The sequence below is a fragment of the Panicum virgatum genome, chromosome 3N (assembly GCF_016808335.1).
Source record: "Panicum virgatum strain AP13 chromosome 3N, P.virgatum_v5, whole genome shotgun sequence".
NCBI classification, from domain to species: domain Eukaryota; kingdom Viridiplantae; phylum Streptophyta; class Magnoliopsida; order Poales; family Poaceae; genus Panicum; species Panicum virgatum.
The window spans coordinates 9,901,995-9,924,326 of record NC_053147.1 but is presented as its reverse complement, the minus strand read 5'-3'; the positions used below and the strand labels follow the sequence as shown (position 1 = coordinate 9,924,326).

At 45.2% G+C, this 22,332-nt stretch overlaps 2 protein-coding genes across 5 annotated transcripts; one reads left to right on the top strand and one right to left on the bottom strand.

The window, feature by feature from the left end:
• Nucleotides 1-5,995: 5,995 nt before the first annotated feature.
• On the bottom strand, nucleotides 5,996-7,976 carry LOC120667218 (heavy metal-associated isoprenylated plant protein 35-like). Its single transcript, XM_039947293.1, has 3 exons — nucleotides 7,801-7,976; nucleotides 7,622-7,697; nucleotides 5,996-7,186 (listed from the first exon to the last, which is right to left on the bottom strand). Exons 1-3 carry the CDS (start codon nucleotides 7,840-7,842, stop codon nucleotides 6,234-6,236), a joined length of 1,071 nt encoding a protein of 356 aa, XP_039803227.1. The 5' UTR covers nucleotides 7,843-7,976; the 3' UTR covers nucleotides 5,996-6,233.
• A 1,390-nt stretch (nucleotides 7,977-9,366) lies between these two features.
• On the top strand, nucleotides 9,367-17,114 carry LOC120667217 (ATP-dependent DNA helicase Q-like SIM). Of its 4 annotated transcripts, XR_005672099.1 has the most exons (17): nucleotides 9,367-9,562; nucleotides 9,666-10,278; nucleotides 10,391-10,610; nucleotides 10,687-10,797; nucleotides 11,002-11,191; nucleotides 11,639-11,957; nucleotides 12,114-12,307; nucleotides 12,522-12,578; nucleotides 13,427-13,507; nucleotides 13,870-13,951; nucleotides 14,631-14,730; nucleotides 14,808-14,891; nucleotides 15,012-15,099; nucleotides 15,484-15,590; nucleotides 15,689-15,802; nucleotides 16,022-16,114; nucleotides 16,473-16,740. XR_005672099.1 is itself a non-coding variant. In XM_039947290.1 (16 exons), the coding sequence occupies exons 2-16, from the start codon at nucleotides 9,675-9,677 to the stop codon at nucleotides 16,785-16,787; spliced, it is 2,634 nt and encodes an 877-aa protein (XP_039803224.1). In that variant the 5' UTR covers nucleotides 9,369-9,562; nucleotides 9,666-9,674; the 3' UTR covers nucleotides 16,788-17,114. The 4 variants fall into 4 exon arrangements, 3 of the variants coding, with proteins under 3 accessions (XP_039803224.1, XP_039803223.1, XP_039803225.1); XM_039947290.1 differs by lacking the exon at nucleotides 15,484-15,590 and having other exon boundaries at nucleotides 9,369-9,562; nucleotides 13,870-13,933; nucleotides 16,473-17,114; XM_039947289.1 differs by lacking the exon at nucleotides 15,484-15,590 and having other exon boundaries at nucleotides 9,369-9,562; nucleotides 16,473-17,114.
• The last annotated feature ends 5,218 nt before the right edge of the window (nucleotides 17,115-22,332 follow it).

Sequence of the window (22,332 nt, the reverse complement as noted above, 5' to 3'; positions counted from 1 at the left end):
AGCGATTTGTGCGGGGGGCGCGGCCACGCGGAGGCGGAGATCTGGAAGGCGCCGCCGCCTGGGGGAGGGATGGGGAGTTGGGGACGGGGACTCGGGAGAGGGAGTCAGTAAAGAGGATAAGGTTAGGGTAGAGGGTAGCCAGGTAGATGTTGGGCTGTGAACTGTGGTGGGCCAAATTTACTCCTTAGCTTTCAACTTGTTCGGGTTTTCGGGTATTTCGGGTACCGGAGTTCAGTACCCGAATTACCCGTAATAATTTCGGGTACCGGAGGTTGCTACCCGAATTAGTAGTCGGGTTTTTCGGGTTCGGACTTTTCGGGTACGGGTTCGGGTTTTTCGGGTACGGACTTCGGGTTTCGGGTAATATGCCCAGTCATAAAAGGGAGGCTAATGTCAGTTAAATTATCATACAAGGCAGAACAATTTGTTATGGAAAAAAATAACTGGATACACATATAGATCAATTTGTTCGGTCGGTTTAATATAAAAATAAAATTAATAATTAGAATTAATATAAAAATAAAATTAATAATTATAATAATCCATCTCACACCCATTTCATCTATTAAATATTCCAACACATACTCTAAAATATATATTTTCATTATTTAGTTACAATAGATTTCATTTTGTGCATCTCCATATGTATTCAATATATATTTAGTTGAACTATTTGTTTGTGAATTGGTGTTCTTATCTCTTCCATCATATATGAATATATGATGACATATATCGTGGGTAGTATTTTATATAAATAACAATATAAATACTATATTAATAATAATAGAAATAGTGATTTTAAAATTTCATATTGGTGCACTTTAATATATTATTGTAGTTATATAATTTAGATTCAGATTTATGAGTAATTGAACTTGTAATAATAACAACATAATTGGATAATATATATGCAAATTTAGGGGTGTTATTTGTATTGTTTTTATAATGGTGTAGGTGGGTAATTTACACAAAGATTAAGGGGTTACTTTAGATTTTTTTTATAATGGCAGAGGTGGGTAATTTAGATACATGTTTAGGGGGTTACTTTAGTCTATTTTTATAATGGCAGAGGTGAGTAATTATTAGGAAAGATAACAAATCCGATGGTTACTATAATTAGAGTTGTTGAATTGATGGCTGGATGTTTTTGATTTTTGTGAGAATTTATAGGATTTCTTTATTTTTTCAGAGTGTCCACCTAGGATTGGCTTCATGTGAAGCCTCCAAAGGAGTCTCCAATTAGTAATAGTAAGATAATGCGTTGCACACGTTGGCACTACTTAAAAATTTTGTAGTGTATTTGTCAAAAAAAACTCATGAGATGTGATTGACTTCCTTTATGATATATAGTTGATAGGAGAGTTTTAGTGATTCCAAAAAAGGACCTAAGTCATGCTGTCGCAATAGTGCAGATCTCAGTTTGCTCATATCAGGACCTCCTGGTGCCTGTTCATGGAATACCAGTCTGGTCCATGGATGAAGTGAACCAATGATGCCATGGATATTTGGTATGCACCAATCCAATTGCTCATGGTATTGTAAGAGACTACAGATAGAGTTCGGATCTGATTCTTTTGATGTTGTTGACGGGTTGAGGAGAGGAGATGCTACCAAAAATACCCCAATGAGGTTAGAGAGGATGAAGCATATGCAGCACCAGCAGGCACTGTCATGGATCTATAGATGATGGGAATATAGATAGTAAGGAGACTAATGCACCAATCTTCTCCAGATTCCTTTCTCCACTTTCTGGATAGTGCTAGAGGGATCACATGAAGATCTAGGGCAAGATTTGAACCTGCATAAACATCAATTTAGCCGGTACCCGCGATGCATATCTTTTGCGTTTTGAGAAACAACTCCGTACCTCAGGAACATCAGGGAGGGTCCAGCAATGATTATCATGTTAGTGGGGTCCAACTCAAAATAAAGTGCTGCAAGAACTTACATATATGTATCTTCCTTTTTCACAGTCTATATGTAAACTTTATGCAAAGTAGTAGTTTCATTCTTCGCAAAACACGCACACGCACACTGACAAAGTAGTTTCATTATTTAGAGTGGCGGAGGCAGTATTAAGCTCTAGGAGGGCCTCTCCTCTTCTTCTTACTCCTCTCGCCTCCCCTTCCCTCATTCTTCCTCCTCAAATTTGTAGGGGGGGGGGCTTAGGAGGGGTTTCATGGGATTTCCAGCGATAGGAGAGGCTCGAGCCTCCTTAGACCCACCGCTGGATCCGCCCTTGCCCCTGACTCTGAGCCTAACAACCGGTTCTCAATCATTTTAATATCTGCCTCCTATGGTCCAGGCTTAGACCTTCACTGTGTGAATTCTCTGCAAAATACTACAAATGAGAGGTATTTTTGAAATGTGCTATGCTGAATCATCTGAGGCTGGGCTCATTTATGGAGTAATATGCCCAATTCTCGCACTCAAAATTCTTTACGGAGCACCCCAAACACTCACTTCTGTAAACACACACATGCACACCCCTTACATATTCATCCTAGAATGCCACTTTCTCTTACCCTTTTTCTTTTCCATTTCCTGACATGAGAATATGTGTTGGTCTGTGAGCCTTTGATGCTGTATGCATTATCACTTTATCAGATAAAAAGATGAAGCATGGAACGGGCCCTCTCTTGAGAATCGGCCGGTGGCGATAAGTTTGAGAGTGAAAGAACGAAAGGTTCCCTTTGACATCAAACTGGCCCAGGGTCAAGCACACATCAAATTTATTTCCAGAAATATATATGAAAAGAAGCAAATTAAAAGGAGAATATCGGAGTGGCCAGGAACAAGAGCAAGGTACATCCATGCATGCACCTGGTCATATACTACTCATTGAAAGCAATTTTTTTTAAAAAAAAACATTGAAAGCTACTGACATGTACATCAAAAGCAAAGTGCTGCAAGATTTTTTAGATTCTTTTCTGCAAATTTTTCAGGTGCTCCATCCATCAGAGAAGCCATTTCTCTGCAAGCTTCAGGCTAAGATTCAGTTCACTGAAAAAGGGTCACAAAAGAAAAAGGAGAAAAAAAAGGGGAGATAAGTGACATCAAATGTACCTTGTTGCAAATCAGCGAGTGATCCAAGGACACACAGGCTGTTTCCCGTCAGAGGCTGCTTTGCCTTCCTGCAGCAGAATGCCACTATGCATAGCTGCACACAGTTGGGCGTGTCATTCACATACATGCATTTTCAGGAGGCAGGGAGAAGCATTGTGTCGTGTCATTCCCCCTCTCCTGGTTCCAAATTCCGACGCTTCAGATCGATTGATTTTAGGATGCACCATGATCTAGACGCATATGATAGTATATGGCCATGAGTAAATGGACTATTTTAACTATATGCTCATGTTCGAGCATGGTGTTACTATATGTTCTTCGAGTTATTTGGATTTTGGAGTTGAAATGGGAACTCATCCCTATGGATTTTGATCCAAGTCATGGGTTTCAACACAGTGTTTGATCCAAGTACTAAAGCTTCTATGATGAAGTTTCAACAGAGTGTTCAACAATAACCTTTCGAGGTGCGAAAAATCGGAAAAGAGACGTAAAATTCGATGATGGATGTCATGGTTGCCCCAAACTCATCAGGTGAGTTTGAATGGGGAAACCTATGGCCATGAGAGTAGACTAACCCTTGGAACTGCAAATGCACTAGGCTTTTCATTTGCATTTTCTCTAGGGCATTGAGCTTACTACTAATTGCTAGCGTACAACCCTGTCCTTTGTTGCCTCGGTTTAGTCAAGAGACTAGAGGAGCTTAATAAACCTATAATATTAGTAGGTGGTTAGGGAACAAAGCAAGCCAAGAATCCGTTCAAGAGAGAGGAAACAAACAAAAGACAAGAACATTGTACCTCTCATGCATGGGAAAGTGTTCCATTGTTTGATAGAAAAACAGAGTCCTCCGGTACCATATATCACTGCGATATTCCTGTGTTGTTTGTTACTGGAGCTGCCTTGGTGGAAGAACATTGGAAAACCGATGTGGGCAAACTTTCTCATTGTTGCTTTCTCTCCCGAGAATCTTGCCAACTTTCTTAACATTGGGCTCTGCAAACGCTGCTGTACTCAAACTGGTAACAACTCATATTTAAAAGTTATTTAAAAAGGAAAAATAGATACTAAGTTGTACCAATGTGGTAATTAGCAAAATAACTTGTGATTTGTGAACGACAGAATTAATTATCTGTATAAAACCATATTTGTGATGCAGGTTCTAGGTTCAAGTTGTCCGGAGAAGGAGCTGTTGTCCCCTAAAAGGGGTTTATATTCTAATCATATACCCCCTATGTTTGAAATTAATGGGCGTATTATATTTTAAAAAGTTAAACTTCATAAATTTTGAATAATAATTAGTCAAATTTATACATGCTCAGTGTTATGAATAGATATTTATTTCAAAGATCTCTCAATATGGTTGATTTGTAAAAAGATCATGGCCATTGGCCAATATATTGTAGCTTTGTAAGAGAAATTGATGGTCAAAGTATACCTCTAAATACTTTGTAAAATCCTAGTACGCCTACTAAAATGAATGGAGGGAGTACATCTTTATTTGTCATACCAGGATCCAACAAGCTTATTTGTTGATCTATTTTACTTTTAAAATTTTCAAAAAGGGGAACCAACAAAAACACTTCAATTAGTACAGCAGTGTAATGATGATACATTAGGGCTAAGCTAAAATAGCTAGCCTCAAGTCCCATAGTGGCTTTGTCATACTATTTGATTCGTAAATCTTGAACCCGCAAAGATTTGGGCTTTGATTTGACTAAAAGACCTTTACAATTTGATTTTGTGTCCCATCATTTGATTCTGTCTCTGTTTTTTCTCCGCATCCTTTCCCCCTACCATCTGTCCATCTCCAATCAGTCCATTCTTTTAAGGTCCCTAGAGACCGTTCTAAGCACAATATAGATCAAGAGATTAAGCTAAGCATGTACTGAGGCGCCTTTTTAAATCAAAAGCCCTCCATGCATCTTTGAAAAGCTCAAAGATTGGCGTCCTTGAATAATTAAACATGGTGATCTGCTCCAAGACTCATTAGCGGCTTGAAAAGTACCTTTCTAAGCCACTACTTCCATGTGTGATGTAGTAGCAAGCCACAATTTTTTTTTCAATTTTTATTGAGCTACAAAGATCATTTGAGGGGTAAAGAGACATATTTCCAATCTGAAACGAGAACCTAGTTGGACCTGGTTTATTAGTCTGTTGCACTCTTATTAGTTTGAGTTCTATTAACAATGTACGTTCATGCTTAACTAGGGGAAGCAATTGAATTAGCTCTCTATTTATTTTGAGAGTTCGAAACATGTTCATTGAAAGTATCCGTGGGTGCATTTTCTTTCTTCTCTCACTATCAACATGTCCAAAGATAAGTGGAATGTTTTCAATTATATGAACCATCTTTGTTTTTCTTGCTTCTCTTACAGACAAGTGTCATTTAAAGAACTTTTCATCTAAGGACTTGAGACTGTCTTCCATGTAAAGGTACAAATACATGACATTGACATTCTTCGTTGACTCATAGAGAATTTGTCATAACATATTCTTGCAAACAGAATCCTCTCTTCTTGAAATTGGAGTATCTATTCTTCCCCAACTTGCCAATGAGTAAGCCGGCTGCATACAAATTTGCTGGCCGGCGTACCGTATATGCCACGTTGCTATCCTTGACAATGAAAAACACTTGAAGTTCAAACTTGTATATTGGTTTGTTTTAACTAGGGGTATTTATAGACCGTTGACCTTTGTAACGCATATGCGTAACCAAATCAGGGAACAGAAGGAGAGAAAAAAACTCATACAGATAGCGCCACCGCGATTCGACTCAAAGAAACCCTTTAGGAAATTTGTTGCATCTAAAAAAGTTGTGTTCATCTTTGGCTCTGTTCCTAGTATACCTTCTTCACACTATGTTTACTTGGCCAAAGACCAAAGAATAGCTCTCTACTACAATTATATGTGCAGTTTATGAAAGATGCAGTGAGCAACCAAACAGATGATGGTGCAATTCATGTTCACAAGCTACTCTACTTTACTAGCACATCTAATATTCATATGCTTTTCCAGATACAGCAAAACGTTGCAGGTTGCATCAAACTTACAACCAGTTCAATCTTGGCCATAACAAGAGCATAATCTAGCACAGCCAGGCTTCTTGCAACATCTTATACGTAGTAATCAATTGAATTGCTTAGCCGATAGATCAATGTAATCCTCTCTCACATGATGCTGCAGGCGTTGGCGTTCTCCTCGCTGAACATGTAGTACGACCCGGGCGGCGCTGACACCGGCGCCGTCGAGTAGAAGTACCCGCCACCGCCGCCTGCCGTGGTGTACGCAGCGCCGGCCATCGGGTGGTAGTAGGCGCTGCTCCGGAGCGCGGAGCTCGGGTGCGCCGTGCTGTAGCTCATGACGTACGCCGGCGGGTGGACCCCGGCGGGGTAGTACCCCGGGTAGCTCATCGCCGGGGCCGGCGGCGGCGGGTACGGCCCGGCGTCGACGACGGTGGTGAGAGGACCGGAGTTACCGGCGGCCAGCTTCGTGGGCGCGTCCGGCGGCGGGTGGACTTCCACTATTGCACCGGCGCCGGCGCCGTCTCCGTTGGCGTTGGCATTGGCATTGGGATTGGGATTGGGATTGCCGTTGCCGTTACCGCCGCCTTTCTTTTTGCCGCCGCCGCCGCCACCATTGCCGTTGCCGTTCGCGGCGGGCGCGATGGGCTGCGGGCCCTGCGGCGTCATGGCTGAAGGGGGCACTTTGCCGCCTGCACCACCTCCAACGTCGTGAGCGTCTCCGGCGCCAGCGGGGCCGTTGCCACCGCCGCCATCACCCTCAGGCTTATCCTGCTCGCCGTCGGACGCCTCATCGCACTGGCCGGGGCCGCCCTCAGCCTTGTCCGGAGGGCAGGGGCCTCTCCCGCCCTCCGCCGGCGCCGGGTCCGAGGGTTTGTTGTTCGCGGGGTTCTTGCCCTTGCTCTTCTTTTTCTTCTTCTTGCCTCCACTGCCCGGGGATCCGCCGGGAGCGTCGGCGGCTGCCGCCGGCGGAGCGGGCTCCGGCCACGGCTCGGCGTGCTTGCCGGTCTTGAGGAGCTTCTTGACGAGCGCGTCGGCGGAGACGTTGCCGATGACCACCACCTTATGCTGCTGCATGTCGATGTCCGTCTTGTACACCCCTGTGATGCATCGTGCATCAGTGCAGCAAATATTTGAGACAGACAACACTAAACATTATAGTAACAAGCGAAAATCTTAAAGTAAATTTGCAACACGGATTCATAGTTTTTGGGTGAGAAATCCGTAGGGGGTTCGACAGGGACGACGGAAAATGGGATATGGTCAGAAACATGAAGCTGGGGTTTAACAGGAACATGAAGCACTCTGAGCTCAAACCTTCTGTTCAGTACAAGAAAAAAACAGGGGAAGCTAGCTTTCGTGAACACACATGACCCAGCAATCCTGATCCCAGAAAAATAAGCACAAAGAACGCCAAATACAAAGAAGGAAACGAAGCAAAGACTAGTTCAGATTCTCTTCGTTTTTCAAGTCTTTCAAATCTGATTCAGAGAAAAGGACTGCTTGAAGGCTCTGAGAAACTGAATAACACGTACCTTCGATGCTGTGCAGCACCTTCTTGACCTTCTTCTTGCAGCCCTCACAGTGGATGCTCACCTTCAAGGCCAGAGTCTGCCAATGAAACAACCAGCACAGTCAGAACCCAAGAATTAGCCTCCAAGAAAGCCCAAGCATGTAGGTCTGAACTCTGAACTGTCAAGTGTGAGCTGCTTACCTGATACCTGAGCGGCTCAGGACCTTCTTCGGGAGCCGCCATGGCGGACCAGAGAAAGAGAGGGGAGGGGATGCTAGATGAAGATGGAAGAAGGTGACAGGATGCAGGAGAATACGAAGAGAGGGAAAGTGTGGAAGCTGTGAAAGAAGAGAATGGTGGCACCAAGAGGCAAGAGGGGGGGGGGGGGGGGGGGGGGGGGCAAAAGAAAGTGGCAATGTTTGGCCCTGAGGAGAGGCAGGACTGGCCTAAATAGCATCTGGGAGCAGGGGTGAATAATTCTCTAGGTTTTTCTGTCCCCTTTTTTTTCTTATAAAATCTTTTTGTGTTTTTTGGTAGAGCAGAGTAGAATTTCATGAGGCGATTTTCCCCCACTTCTGCCGGTTGCAAGTCGCCCATGTTTTTCTTTAGTTTCCTTGGTCTTGTTGCTGTGTAATTGTGTTATGCCAAAGCAGTTTGGTCCCTTTTTTTTTTTAAAAAAGCATATACTAGCATGTTGGCAAATTTTCCAATAATTGGTCCACTGATCATTATATATTATCTAGTCGATAATTAATATTCCCTTGATTCTAAAACATATGCCGTACATCAATTTTTCTAGTTTAGACCAATATTTTTTTAAAAAAAATGATACACCAACATCTATATAATCAAATCGATTTCACTAAATCTACCCGTAAATATATCTTGACCGTACATTTATTTAATTATTTTCTAGAAGCTTGATCAGAGTTAAAACAGAGCAATTATCTCTTTCCTAAAGAGGGATGGCACCCGCGGATTCGGGTGCGGGTGTGGCGAAAACCCGCCCGCAGCGAAACCCGCGGGGCCAAGAGAAACCCGCCCGCGACAAATCCGCGGGTGGATTTTTGCACTCGCATCCACACTCGCTCGGTTTCAGGCGGGTTCGGGTGCCCGCGGATTTAGCAAGATATACTATAAAAATAGACAGCTTCATAATTTGAATAGACAAATAGCTGATTTCAGTTAGCAACAAAGCAATAATCCATAAGTTTGAAAGTCTCCACTGCGACAAATCATAATTCAATAGCGCAGCAATTAGAATGAGCCAGAGTTTCCATGTATTTATATGATAAATAGTGTTGAATTGGTCTGGGTATATAGATATGGTGCGAGTGCGGATTCACCCGCGGGTGAAATCCTAAACCCACAGGTGCGGGTGCACCCGTGAGTCAAAATTTGAGGCACCCGTGACCGTGAGTCAAAATTCACGGTGCCCGCATCTGCAGGTGCAATTGTCATCCCTATTATATATATATAGACACACACTTTACATCGGAGCCTTCCGAGTCCGACTCACATACGATTACACTGGTCGGGGCTTGCCAGTGTTCCGGCTCGGTCATTTGCATTTCTATTTTTTTGAGGGGTTTTTCCATTTCTATTGTTATCTACGAAAAAAAATAAACATCAGTTGGGCCATGCAGTGCCCACCTTGTCCACAAACTGGGCCGGCCCCACTTGAAAACCGATTGGACCGGGCCCGCGGCGCTGTCACGATGGCCCCACGTGTTAGCGGCAGGCGCCTGTGAAGAAACACTCCGCGCTATCCGCAGGTTCCTCCCCCGCGCGGCGCGCCTCCTCCCGCGATTCGAAACTGAAACCCTCGCATTCCCCTCCCCTCCCCCTCTCTAGAAGCTTCTAGAAGCTTCTCCCTCTGCATTCCCCTGCGAGCCAGCCCCGCGCTCTGAGCGGAGGAGGAAGGCGCGGAGCGGCGTCGGGGCGTCCGGCCGCATCTCCAAAGGTAATTCCGCGCCGCGCCCCCAGAAAATCTCGATTCGGATCGCTGAACGCTGTCGCGATTTCGGGGGTGGATTTGCTGCCGCCTCGCTGATTTCTGGCGGCAGCGGTCGGACATGGAGCCCGTCGCCGCCGCGGGGGCCGGGGGCGACGTGTCCGCCGACGGCCTCATCGCCGAGCTGCTCGACATGGGCTTCGACTTCGACGACATCGCCGCGGCGGTCGGCGCCGTCGGCCCGCGCCGCGCGGAGGCGCTCGAGGTCCTGCTGGGTGGGCCTGGCGCCGGCGCGGGGCAGCCGAGGCGGGGAGGGGGAGCCCCGAGCCGTCCCGCCTCGTCTGCAGCCCTGCCGCGGCCGGCTGGGAAGGGGACGCAATTGAGGAATCCTAGGGGAAGGCTGAGGCAGTCCAGCATTACCGATCACACTACCTCAGGTGCTGGCGGTAGAAACGTGTCTGTTCGGGAAGCGAGCTCTTCGTTTCCTTGTTCAGAGGCTCCCGTTGATCACAGGGTACCAGTGGGTGTTGATGTTTGTTCCAAACTTGGACCTGAATTGCAGTCTTTGGTTGAGAACTTGAGAGCGGATTGCAGCCACAAGGACAAAATTGCTGCTGTGTTGCAAAAGCATTTCGGATTTTCCTCCCTAAAAGGCTTCCAAATGGAAGCTTTGGATGCTTGGTTCGCGCACAAGGATTGTCTTGTTCTAGCAGCTACAGGATCGGGTAATTTTTTAACACTCATTTATTTCTGTAATGTAATTCGAATATTGTTTCCTCGTCATTACACAGTTACCAACTTGGCCTCCTTTTCTTACATCAATGACTCTGTTGGCAGGGAAGTCCCTTTGTTTTCAGATCCCAGCTCTACTAACTACAAAGATTGTGGTGGTGATATCACCCTTGATAAGTCTAATGCACGATCAGTGCCTGAAACTCGCAAAACATGGGATATCGGCATGTTTCCTTGGATCAGGGCAACCTGATAGCCGTGTTGAGGGTAAAGCGATGGTTGGCATGTATAAGATTGTTTATGTTTGCCCTGAAACAGTATTAAGGTAACCATTTTGCTTTTGGTATGCTGAAGTTCGTTAATATGTTGCCATGCTTATCTTGGAGCATCTCTACTTGCAGACTAATGGAACCTTTGAAGAAACTTGCAGAAAAAACAGGAATTGCACTTTTTGCCATTGATGAGGTTCATTGTGTTTCTAAATGGGGCCACGACTTTCGACCTGACTATAGGTCTGCTCTTGTGTTTGTGTCCGATATTCTCTATTAAAGGTGCAAGTTATTGTTTACCAATTAATGTTGCCTTTTCATCATTATTTAATGCTTGCATACGGCAAAATGTGATAATTTCGTTTTGTACTGAACAAACAACATGTGCCTACTATTTTCTCATCTAATGTTACACCTCTTAGTATTTAAAGTCATTTTGAACTACAGGAAATTATCTGTGCTGCGAGAAAATTTCAGTTCCAGCAAATTGAAGTTCTTGAAGCATGATATTCCTGTGATAGCATTGACAGCTACTGCAACTATTCCTGTACGAGAAGACATCGTCAAGTCCTTGAAAATGTCAGAAGATACAAAAATCGTGTTGACTTCCTTTTTCCGTCCAAATCTCCGGTTCAGTGTGAGTTAATCTAGTGTTCTGCTAGTTTTCCTTTTTAGGTTCTTCCTACGGGATTCAAATGCAGTATTTGTAGATTGTATTGTAGAACATTGTACTGTGATATGCTGTATGAAACTACAGACTTACAATACCAAACTGCAGATTTCAGATTCCTTAACTTTATAATATTCATGCAAGAAAGTAATATGGCTGCGGTTATTCTTTATTTGTGGTATGGTTATGATTGTTGAAGTATACTACCACCTTTTTTTCACAGTCTAAGCTTTGGTTTGAACTGGTTGATGCATGGATTTCTATATATTGTCAGAGTCAAGAGGTCCATGGTCCTCGTGTAAAATGTGATACCTTTTAGTTCATATGTAGATCAACATTTATCTTATGCCACGATTTGCTAAGATGCGCTACTTTTTTACAATCCTTATTGCCCCTTCCAATTTCTGTTTTCAGGTAAAGCACAGTAGAACATCTGCCTCATCATATAGAAAGGACTTCCAAGAACTGATAGAGACATATAATGCTTCAAGGAAGTTTAAAGGGAAAGAACAGCAGATTCTTCATGACATTGACCGTTACTCTGAAAGCAGTTCATATGACTCTCTGAATGATAGTGCATCAGATGATGAAGATTCAAATATTGATTCTGCAAGCTGTGGCGATAAGAATGTAGGAAAAACAAATATTGGAAAAACAAAAACTGGCATGCCTTTGGTAAAAGAAAACACTGAAAATGAGTTGGATCTGTATCCAGGAGTTGATGATTTTGATGGTAATGGACTAATTGACGATTAACTTTCTACGGTGACTTGCTTTTGAGCGTGCAGTTTCAATGGTTTAAGAAAAAGTACTTTGGACATTATTTCTGACATTTTCATTCTTTTGAGTATGTTAGTTCCTTGGATTGACACTTCACTTTCCCATGTAGTTTCATGTGGCGAATTCCTTGAAGGCTCACAACCTGAAAGTTCTGCTTTTCCTGCTCAATCCAATGAAGCCAGCTTGTCAGAACGTTTAGATCAAGGTCCTACAATTGTTTATGTACCCACAAGGAAAGAAACTGTCGAACTAGCTAACTTCCTTTGCAAATCTGGTGTCAGAGCTGCAGCATATAATGCAAAGGTAATCATCACTGTTTTCTTTATGCATAAGGAAATTAGTGCTTTTTTCTTTGAGAAATGGGATCAATTGGTCATAAGTGTGAACCATTTGTACATAATTCTAATGTATTTTAGAAGAAATAGTCTGCAAATTGCAGTATTCTTGATGTGATTATCTATTCTCTTATATTGATGAATATGTATTTTGTTTGGAGCTACCTGACACTTATTTTCAGATGCCAAAATCTCATTTGAGGCAGGTGCATCAGCAGTTCCATTGCAATGACTTGGAGGTAGTAACTGTTATCTTATGTTATTCGTGTTTTTATCTCAGAATGACTGGAATATGCTATTGTGTGTGATGCACCTCTTCATTATTACGATTTCTCTAATTTTCTGCATTGACAACAGTGGGCATGAAAGATGTTTATATTTTTCAATTAGAGATCCTGAAGTAATAGATGATTGATGTGTAAATTTGTTACTTACTCCTTTGTTCAGAGATTTGTAACACGCAAATTTTTAAGTACCGAATGTATAAAGATTACTTGTGATGAGATGCAGTTAGCATGGATATAGCTAAGTGGCCTTATCCTTTTAAATCCACACCTGTGCATATGGAATTAATACCTATATGTTTCAGATGAGCAGGCTCTTTTGATATTTCAACAATACCACTCTTAGTACAATAGTACATACTGCCTTGTTCACATCTTTCTTTACTAGGCTGTGCCAATCCTTGTGAAAATAGCTTGAATTAAAATGAGAAATGTCCTGAAATCCTGATATGCTGTGGTCCATGCTTCAGTACTTATGGAATCTTCACTGTATGTAGTCAGTTTTTCATTAGTTCTTGTTTTGCAGCTCTTATACTATGTCTCTGGCTTGCGAACTGTGTGTTTTACCAATTTACACACTTTTAACTTCCATAAGCAAAATCACTTTTTCATATCTCAATTTGTTAAGATGATACAAAATTCACGTACAGAGACTTATTTTCAGAAGGATGAGCAGACAGTTGGTCTAAAAAGGATGAATAAACAATATATATCATCCGAAGTGATGCTTATAGTAGTTTTCATAGTTTAGATCTGCCATGCTTTGTCGAATCACACTGTCCTCCCCCCCCTTCTCTATGTAGGTTGTGGTGGCTACCATAGCATTTGGCATGGGAATTGACAAATCAAATGTCAGGAGAATTATTCACTATGGTTTCCCACAGGTTAGTGTAGCCTTTACTACTTTGGTACTAACTTCCATGTGCAGTTTCATTGTTCAGGTTATTGTACACCCATGTTTGGCGCAAATGCATGATAAATTGTTCTATTTTTACAAACTTGTTTCAAACATATCTAAAAGGCCTCTACATGCATCTCAAGATTTGCCCTGTTTGTGTTGATGTCAGACAGAGCTACACACCTTAACTTGTACATGTGTGATTCCAAGATAGGAGTTCTAATCAGCTCTAGCCAGCCCTTAGAATTCATATTTTCAGTTACATCCCTATTGGCTTAACCTTTCTTTTATTTTATTCTTATTGACCATTTGTCTGAGTTCTAACCAGTATTTAATTGATTGGTGCAGAGTTTAGAAGCATACTACCAAGAAGCTGGCCGTGCTGGTAGAGATGGAAAGCTGTCAGATTGCAGTGAGTTGTTACTTGGGAGTTAATATTCTTCAAATTTCTTACAATTTTCTTAGACGTGATGTTGCTGACTTGTTTGTAGATTTTGTGAAGAGTATGAGGAATCATACTCTAACTTGAGAGTTGTACATATATGAATTATGATTACCTGCAACTAATACATGAAGCCTTCACGCGTCACTTTGTGATGACATTGGGCCTCCTAAGCGAAGTACTTTAATGTCAGTACCTTGGTTCTAGTTTTTACCATAACCCTGCTAAAAACTGGTCAAAATAATAAAGAGAATACATTTTAAAAGTGCTTAGGATATTTAGTGGAGCTTTACTAGTGTCTTTGTATTATTCCCTGTTTGGTATTTTACCATTAAATATGCGCATATGGACCAATTAGTTTGAAAGTTTTCATGCCAACTTTTATCTTCTCTTATTTGATTGATTCTGTTGTTTGATCATTAATATTTATCTTTTCAAGTTTATAAGCAATGTTCTATATTGTTTGCATGGTGGAAGTTGTTGATGGCAATAGATTTTAATGGACTTATGTGCTGAAAAATTACCAGCTGCACCTTTCTCTTCTATTCAATGTACACCTTAGAAACCAAAACTTTTGTTACCATGCATTATATTTATCAATTATTATCAAGCCTTGCTTTATTCCCTCCTGCACGGTGTCACATTTCTTCCCTAATATCTTTTGCAGCTCTATACTGTAATTTTTTGAGAGCTCCGACACTCCTTCCTAATAAAAGAAGTGAGGAACAGACAAAGGCTGCATATAGAATGCTACGTGATTGTTTTCAGTATGTCTCTAGCTTTCAAACTCTATTGATGGCATGTCTTGTACATTTGCTGAATGTTATATATTTTTATATTGCAGCTATTCTTTGAACACTTCAACATGTAGAGCAAAAATATTAGTGAAGTACTTCGGAGAGGAGTTTGGTCCTGATAGATGTGACATGTACTTTATACTTCCTCCATGTCTCTTATACAAATCAAGGATGTGCTTCTTGCAATTTCATGTGAAGCTGTACTCACAATTGCAAACATTTTAATATCTGTTTTTCACTTTTGACCTCAGGTGTGATGTCTGTATTAATGGCCCTCCTCAAATGCATGATTTCAAGGAAGAAGCAATTGTGTTCATGAATGTTCTCCAGGGTCGAAGTGTGAGTATCCAGTGTAAATCTGGTGACCATTTACTATTCTAGTTCTGAACTCTAATATTGTAATGTAATGTCAAAAACTATAAGCAGATGGCAAACGTCAACATGGCTTTTGACGAAGCCAGTATGTTTGCTTAGTCATACCTTTACGAGCTTTCTTGTTTAATTTCTGCATGTTAATGTGGATATAGTTCCAGTAATTCCATTCATCTTCAGAGTCAAGTTCCATTTTTTGTTCTATTCAGGAATCTGACTTTATTCCTATAGAAACCTTACATCTGATAATCTAAAATTGCCTGGTCACACAGGCAAAGTTCTACATTGTTGAAAGCAACATGAGGAGGTATCCCTTCTAATGTTATTTAGCTATTAACTTACTGTGGATAGATAGACACAAGATGCAATTTCAAGGTGCAAGATTTTTCAGATTTTTCCTTTTACGTGGTCTCATCTCCTTTGCACTCATGTCTGCAAATACAGAAATTTCATGACAAGTAAATTGAGCTGCTCTCAATATTATAAATTTTAGTTACATAGCATCCTTTTGGTCGTTCAATATAGTTACAACTCCATCTATATCGTTGTTATCCAGGGTGATGAAACTGAAGATATGATGTACAGCAGTGTACCCCATTACAGATCTGGCAGGAGAAGGTTTGGGGAAGCACCTAATTTCAGAATGGTTGTCAGTCATATACGAGAAAAGGTTTGTTCTAATGATTTTCCATTACTTTAATTTACAGAACTGTTAGCAGTAAATGGGGACTTTTGATCTTATTAAGCATGGACCATAGATTGATAAAGTTTTTATATACAGCAAAAAAAACTTGGGTTATCATTCCACTTATCATTTTTTTAATATGGTGACCATAGTTTCTTAACTGCAATTGCCAAAAGTGCTGTTGTGATTAAAGATTATTTATAGCTTCCTAGGTACGTTACAACTGACAAGATCTGGTGGCAAGGTCTTGCTCGTATATTAGAAGGCATGGGATACATGCAGGAAGCAGGTGGAAAGGTAAGCAAATTAATAAGTATTTTCTCGTGTATCTGATTTAAAATTTAGAAGCTAGTTGTGCTCCTTTATTTTGGTTCTTAATCTCATTCAACACTACAAAATCTGATGCCCTGCCTTTTCATGTTTAGCCTGCTGCTCCCAGCCTCAGCCTCTACGTGTTATTAACTTGACTCCTTTTTGCCTTCTTCATGCCATTTTTTCTCAGAAAACATGTTAACTGTTGAACCATCTTCTGGTTGTGCGTTACGCATCTAGCCATCTAGAACAATGGTAGATTTTAGTGACAAATGACTGATATGGAAACTTCCACTGATAACTGGCTCATATAGCGTCAAGTAACAGCATATCAATCTTGCAGCCTCGCGTCTCAATCCAGCACCCGGAGCTTACTGAAGACGGGTTGAAGTTCGTCAACTCACGATCGGAGGAGCCCCTGTACGCGTACCCGGACGCGGCTATGATACTGGCGATGAACGACCCACGACCCTTCTCTGGTTCATCCGAGTGGGGCAGGGGCTGGGCCGACCCGGAGATCCGCCGGCAGCGCCTCGCGGGCAGGAGGACCGGGCGAAGGAAGAGGATGCGGCGCTCCGGGCAGTCGCCGCCGCCGACTGGCTTCACCACCGCGAGGGAGAGGCTGGCCGCGATCCTCTCCAAGAAGCGGCGGAGGTGATGCTGCCGCAAGGTTGGTCTGGTGACTGGTGAGGTGAGGCCATGCAGCTTCAGGTTGTCGCAGCTCCCTCCCTGTGTGCCTGGTGTGCCTGGTCAGTAGAGTAGAGTAGGGTGCGAGATCTAATTTCCAAGATGCTGTCGCCATAGATGAGCTAGGATGGATCGTCTCCACTAGGCAGTTTTCTCCCGGTCAAATTTATTACCCGGTCACTAGCAAGCAGTACACTATTCCTCTGTTTACTGTGGATGTAGGGTTGTCGGAAATACCCTTTTCCGCAGGGAAACCCACACCCATGACTAGGACACTGTTGCCGGCCGGCTCCCTGACCCCGACCTGACCGCCGCGACGAGTCGTGCTCACGCAGCGGCCACGAACACGCAGGTCCGGTCCGCGTCCTCTCGAAACAGTTCCCTCTCTCTTAACGTGAACCGGAAGAATTACGCGCATGTGCAGGCATCATCTCCGCCTATGGGAGGCGGCCGGAGCCTGCAGCAGGAGGCTAGGCTACGCGACCCCGGCCGATCGGTCCATCTATCCGTCGGAGGCATTCAGAGCCGCTCGCTCACGCTCGCGCACCGTCCGTTTGGCTGATGGAATGGAAGCGGCCGGCGACGGCGGAGCCGTGGGCGGGCGGCGAGGGACAGGCAGGGCGGCAGGCGCTACAGCGGCCGGCGCTGTGGGCTGTGGCTGCATGCAGAGAAAGACTAGTGGGTCGGGCTTGCTTTCTTTTCGGTGCTGTGCTGGTGGGCGGGGCCGGGGGCGCTATTGGGCCTGTGCGAGTGGGTCCGCGGCGGCCGCGTGATCGAGTGAGCCGTCTAATCCAGAGTCGGGAGAGCGCTGTAGCGTGGTGGACTGGTGGGTGTTGCGTTTGCAGTTGGTTCCAAGGCAAGGGGTGTCATCTCCACAGATTACATGCTGCTAGTATGCTACTGCTACCACTCAACAACATCCTGCTGGACCTCGCGCAGGAAAATTCCATGACCAGAGGGACCTCGAAGGGAGTAGTAGGCTGCTGTGACGGCCGGAGACAGCCCGGAGTGCAGGAACTGCCTGCAAGATTATTTGCAAATAAAAATAAAAGGAATTGCCTGCAAGTTATATTTCGCTCACCATGGTTGACGTTGCACAAGTAGGAGTTGGAGGGGAGGGGAGAAGACCCACTGGAATCTGCATGCAACCGTGCGGGCAGATTCGGAGCACGCGGTAGGCGCGTGAGGTGGCGTCTTCATAGTTTTCTCTCTCTTTTCCAAAGTCAAAGGTTTAGAGTATTGCCCAAAAAGAAAAAAACTGAAACCCGGTACTAGAAGTACTCTAATTTTTTTCACCTTTCCTTCTGCACTTCGGGTGTGTTTAGTTGGTGAAAAAGTTTGGGTTTTGGTACTGTAGCACATTTCGTTATTACTTGATAAATAATGTTCAATTATTGACTATTTAGACTTAAAAGATTCAGCTCGTGCTAATCAGTTAGATTGTGTAATTAGTTATTTTTTCAACTGTATTTAATGCTCCATGCATGTGTCCGAAGATTCGATGTGACGAGTACTGCACAAATTTTTTTTGGAACTAAACAGGGCCTTCGTTCGTTTTTTTATAAATTGCGTGTTTCAAAAGAAACAAACAACTACACGTACACTCGCGTCGTTTTTCCTTCTATATATCCTGTGAGAAATGGCATATAGTAATCTTACGTACAGTACTGTACAAATAATCTATGATCACCGCGGTTCAGCGCTCCTTTCCCGTCGGATCAACGTCGGCCGCAAAGCAGATTGGATCGGAGCCTACCACGCGGCCTGTGCGCCCGCGCAATCTACCGACCGACCCGCTCCTCCCCGGCCGCCACGCGTCCACCGCCCCGCGCCAAATAAAAACCCGCCGAGATAAACCTCCACGGGGGGGAAAAAGATTAATACCAAGAGAACAAAAAATAAAGGAAAAGAAAAGCGAGAGGCCGATGATGTTTTCCCGAGCGCAGGCCTGGAAAAGCCGGCAGGCCCACCGTGTCAGGCAAAAGCGAGAGCGGGGGAGGCGAAAAAGCAAGGAGGAAAAGATGGGTACGCTCCCCGGCCGGTGACGTCACACCCGGGGTGGCATTTCGGTAATCTCGCCGCCCAAATGATTTGGTCAATCGGATCTGGACGGCGGGGCCCACGCCCCCCAATCCTCTTCCTCTCCTTCCCGCTGGCTGCTACTCTACCGTCACCCTTTTCTCCGCGCGCCCTGATTTACCCGTACGTTTTCCGACAGTTTAGAAAACATTTTTATGGAGGTTAAAAGGGAAAAAAAGGAGAGGAGAAATGGTGTGGGCATATGATGAGGTGATGCGGCAGCAGGGATGTGCATGCAGACGCAATGCTGCCGCCTTGTAGCCTTTTGCCGGGCAGGGAATTAATAGAGAGAGAAAGAGAGAGAGGGGTTGGACTTGAAGCTCCTGTCTAAGAAAAGAGGAGGGTACCACTGGTATCATCATCCCAGTGATGAGCTGAGGACCATTTTTGCAGAGACGTGTTTGAGTTTGGGTTGAGCATGGTGCGAAAACTTGTTGAATTATGGTGTGTGTGTGTGTGTGTGTTTGTATGAACATCTTAGGGCTCATCTGTCCTTTGCCAATTGCCATGGGAAAGTATGTGGTTGTATGTTAATATATCATTCGAATGAAAATTTCAAAGGAGGAGCCACTCTAATTTCAAATATTTTTCAGTTTTCTCAAAAACAATGTTCCGTCATCCTAAAGTGGTAGCCACAATTCCACAAGAATAAAAGGTTCAAATATCAACCAATTATTGAACAAGTACAAACAAAATGCGACAATACACCGCTCTACCTCAGGTCCAATAAGGGCAAAGAACACGGAATCCACACACAGGGAGAGCCTGTAACAGTAAAAAGCAAGTAGAGTAGCAAGCATCAGAGTCTCGGTTTCCTGAATAAGAATGAACTCATGGTTCTTCAGCACACGGGGTTGTGAGGCAAAAATGGGTTGGTTTGATCTCTTTGCAGGGCGCTGCTCACCCTTGCACACGGGACCGGACGACCGGTCGTCTCAGCGAGCCGGGAAGAGGAGGAGGACTGGAGGAACACAGACACTGATCGCCTGGACCATTTCTGGTCAGTAAAAGCCTAACGGTGAGGAGCAGAAACAGCAGGCTGTTGCAATAACAATAATCTCATCTCATGCACTCAGACTGACCTGGCCTAACTTTACAGTGATGATTTTCTTACAGTAACCAAGTAGGTAATTTTTGTTCCATGTTTTTACCAAGTGAATTACTACTAGTAAATGTAAATCTGAATTGTGAATTCTTACATCTGCAGTGTAACAATCTACTACTAGTAGTAGCACCCTGGTTAATTAATACGGATTTGATCTGGAGCGGGGTTAGCTAGCGAGCGACTGATCACGGGATTCGAGGCTGTGAGGGGCTCATTAAATTAACCGGGGCAATTAGCGGCGGCGGCAGCGGGCCGGCTCCACCGCTGGCCGCCGGCGCGTGCGGCCGCAGGCGGAAACCCTTTTCCTTCACGCCTCTCGCTGGCTCTCGCGCGCGTCGAGATTACCGTCGCCGGTTAAACTAATCGCGCCCGCAATTAATTACCACCTGCTAATGCTGCTGACGAGCCTGAGGATGGCGATGGGTTAGATAGAGATGGATGGGTGACAGTTGTAACACCTTGATAGAGAGAAAAAAAAAATATATGCAGTACTTATTTGTTAGGCAAGCTAGTAGTTTTATAAAAAAAAACTAGTTGTACTCATCTGTATTTTCCTTTGCAGAGGGAATTTCTTGGATGGCAGTTGAGACTGACTCCAACAAGCGGTTGCAAAACAGGATAGGCATTCGGTGATATGCATCGCGTACAGTAATTGCATCGCCATCGGAAAAACACCGATCTCCAGCAGCACACGCAAAAAATCTGCCTCTCCGTCCCTCACTCTCCTCCGGCCCTCCATCCCCCTTGCGCCAGACCTCCTCTGCTCCCTCTCCTGGAGCTCGCCGCCGCCCCCTCCTCCCCATCCCGCACGCGGCCTGCGCCCCATCCCGCCGCCCCTTGCTCCCCTTCCCGCCGCGGGCTAGGTGCGGGCGGATCCCGCCACCGCGGCCTGCTCCCCATCCCGCCACGGGGCCGGTGCGGGCGGATCCCGCCGCCCCCCTGCTCCTGCCATGGCGTCGTCCTCCCCGCGCCGCTCCACCGGCGGGGACCCGTCGTCGCCGTCCTCGCCGCTCCTTCCCTCGCCGGCCTCCCCGTCGTCCTCCGGCGGCCCGCTCGGGCGGCTCACAAGCCTCCGCGGCGCGGCGCGCGGCCGGCCGGGCAGAGCCCACGGTGCGGCGCGCGGCCGAGCGGGGTCGTGGCGCGCGGCCGGCCGGGCGGGGGCCTCAAGCGCGGGTCCATGGCGCGTCCTCGAGCTCCGCCTCCTCAAGCACGCCGGCCACCTCCATCCCTCCCTCCTCCCTCATCTCCGGCAGCGGCGGCGAAGCAGGAGCAGGGGCGGCCAAGCTCCGGTGCCTCCTCCCCGCTCGCGCGCGCCGGCGCCTCCGCGGCGCGTTCCTCCCGGCGGCGGCCATGGCGGGTGGCGGGGCCTCCGCGGCGCGTTCCTCCCCTCTTCTGTTCCCTCCGCCCGCGACTCCCCACGGCTCCTCCCCTGCTCCTCCCCACGGACGCGCAGCCCCCGTATCGACGCGGAGGAAGCTCGATCCGCCGGCCAGCGCGCGGGAGAGGCCACCCAACCGGCCGCCTCGAGCCCCGCGAGGAAGTCCGGCACGACGGAGGGCTCGCGGGCAGGAGGAAGGGGCGGAGGCGGAGCGGGAGATGCCGGGCAGGAGGAAGGGGCGGAGGTGGTCGGGGTCGTGCGGCTGGACGGCGACGGTCGGGCTCGTATGCCTTCGAGGAGAGAGGCGATGCAATTTTACATCGTCTCTCTCCTCGAACGCAAACTGCCTCTCCCGTATGCGTGCTCTGTTGGAGGCGATGCCTAGCGTGAACAGTACTGTTCGGTGAGGCAAAAATGCGTATGCGTGCTCTGTTGGGGTCAGTCTGATGTGCAGGAAAAATGCAGATACTACTGTATCAGCTAGTGCCAGTGCCGCTGTCATGGGGCAGGATTACTGAAGATGACAGCGGGTTACCGATGGATGGCATGGCAGTGTTAGCTGTACTGTGTGTACTGTCACCGGAAAATTATACTACTTTTTTTTGTTGTCTTCCTGTAGTGTTTCTCTTGCCAGGAGGGTTTTCTTGCGGATACAAAATGAGAAACGCACGGGCGAACACTGAAGGTAATTGTTGCATGCAATGTCTTTTTCTCTCTGTGTGGCATCAAATCTGCAACACGGTTACCACTGAAAAAGAAAATTGCTCCGAGAAAAGCATTGGTTACTGAACATGAGTGTGGTTTGGGTATCAATCATAGCAACAACGTTTAGTGAGGTTGATGCAATTTTGTGAGGTTCATTAGGAATATGAAATCCTTGTGCCACTTGTAATAGCTGGTGCTAATTTCTCATGTACAATGCAAGATGCTTAGGCATGAGTGCATAAAGAGATA

Coding starts and splice junctions, on each gene's coding strand:
- LOC120667218 (XM_039947293.1), bottom strand. CDS start 7,842: ATGGCGGCTCCCGAAGAAGGTCCTGAGCCGCTCAGGTATCAG. Junction 7,698..7,800: donor CTGAGCCGCTCAGGTATCAG/GTAAGCAGCTCA, acceptor TTTCATTGGCAG/ACTCTGGCCTTGAAGGTGAG. Junction 7,187..7,621: donor GGTGCTGCACAGCATCGAAG/GTACGTGTTATT, acceptor GATGCATCACAG/GGGTGTACAAGACGGACATC.
- LOC120667217 (XM_039947289.1), top strand. CDS start 9,675: ATGGAGCCCGTCGCCGCCGCGGGGGCCGGGGGCGACGTGTCCGCCGAC. Junction 10,611..10,686: donor TGCCCTGAAACAGTATTAAG/GTAACCATTTTG, acceptor CTCTACTTGCAG/ACTAATGGAACCTTTGAAGA. Junction 10,798..11,001: donor GACTTTCGACCTGACTATAG/GTCTGCTCTTGT, acceptor TTTGAACTACAG/GAAATTATCTGTGCTGCGAG.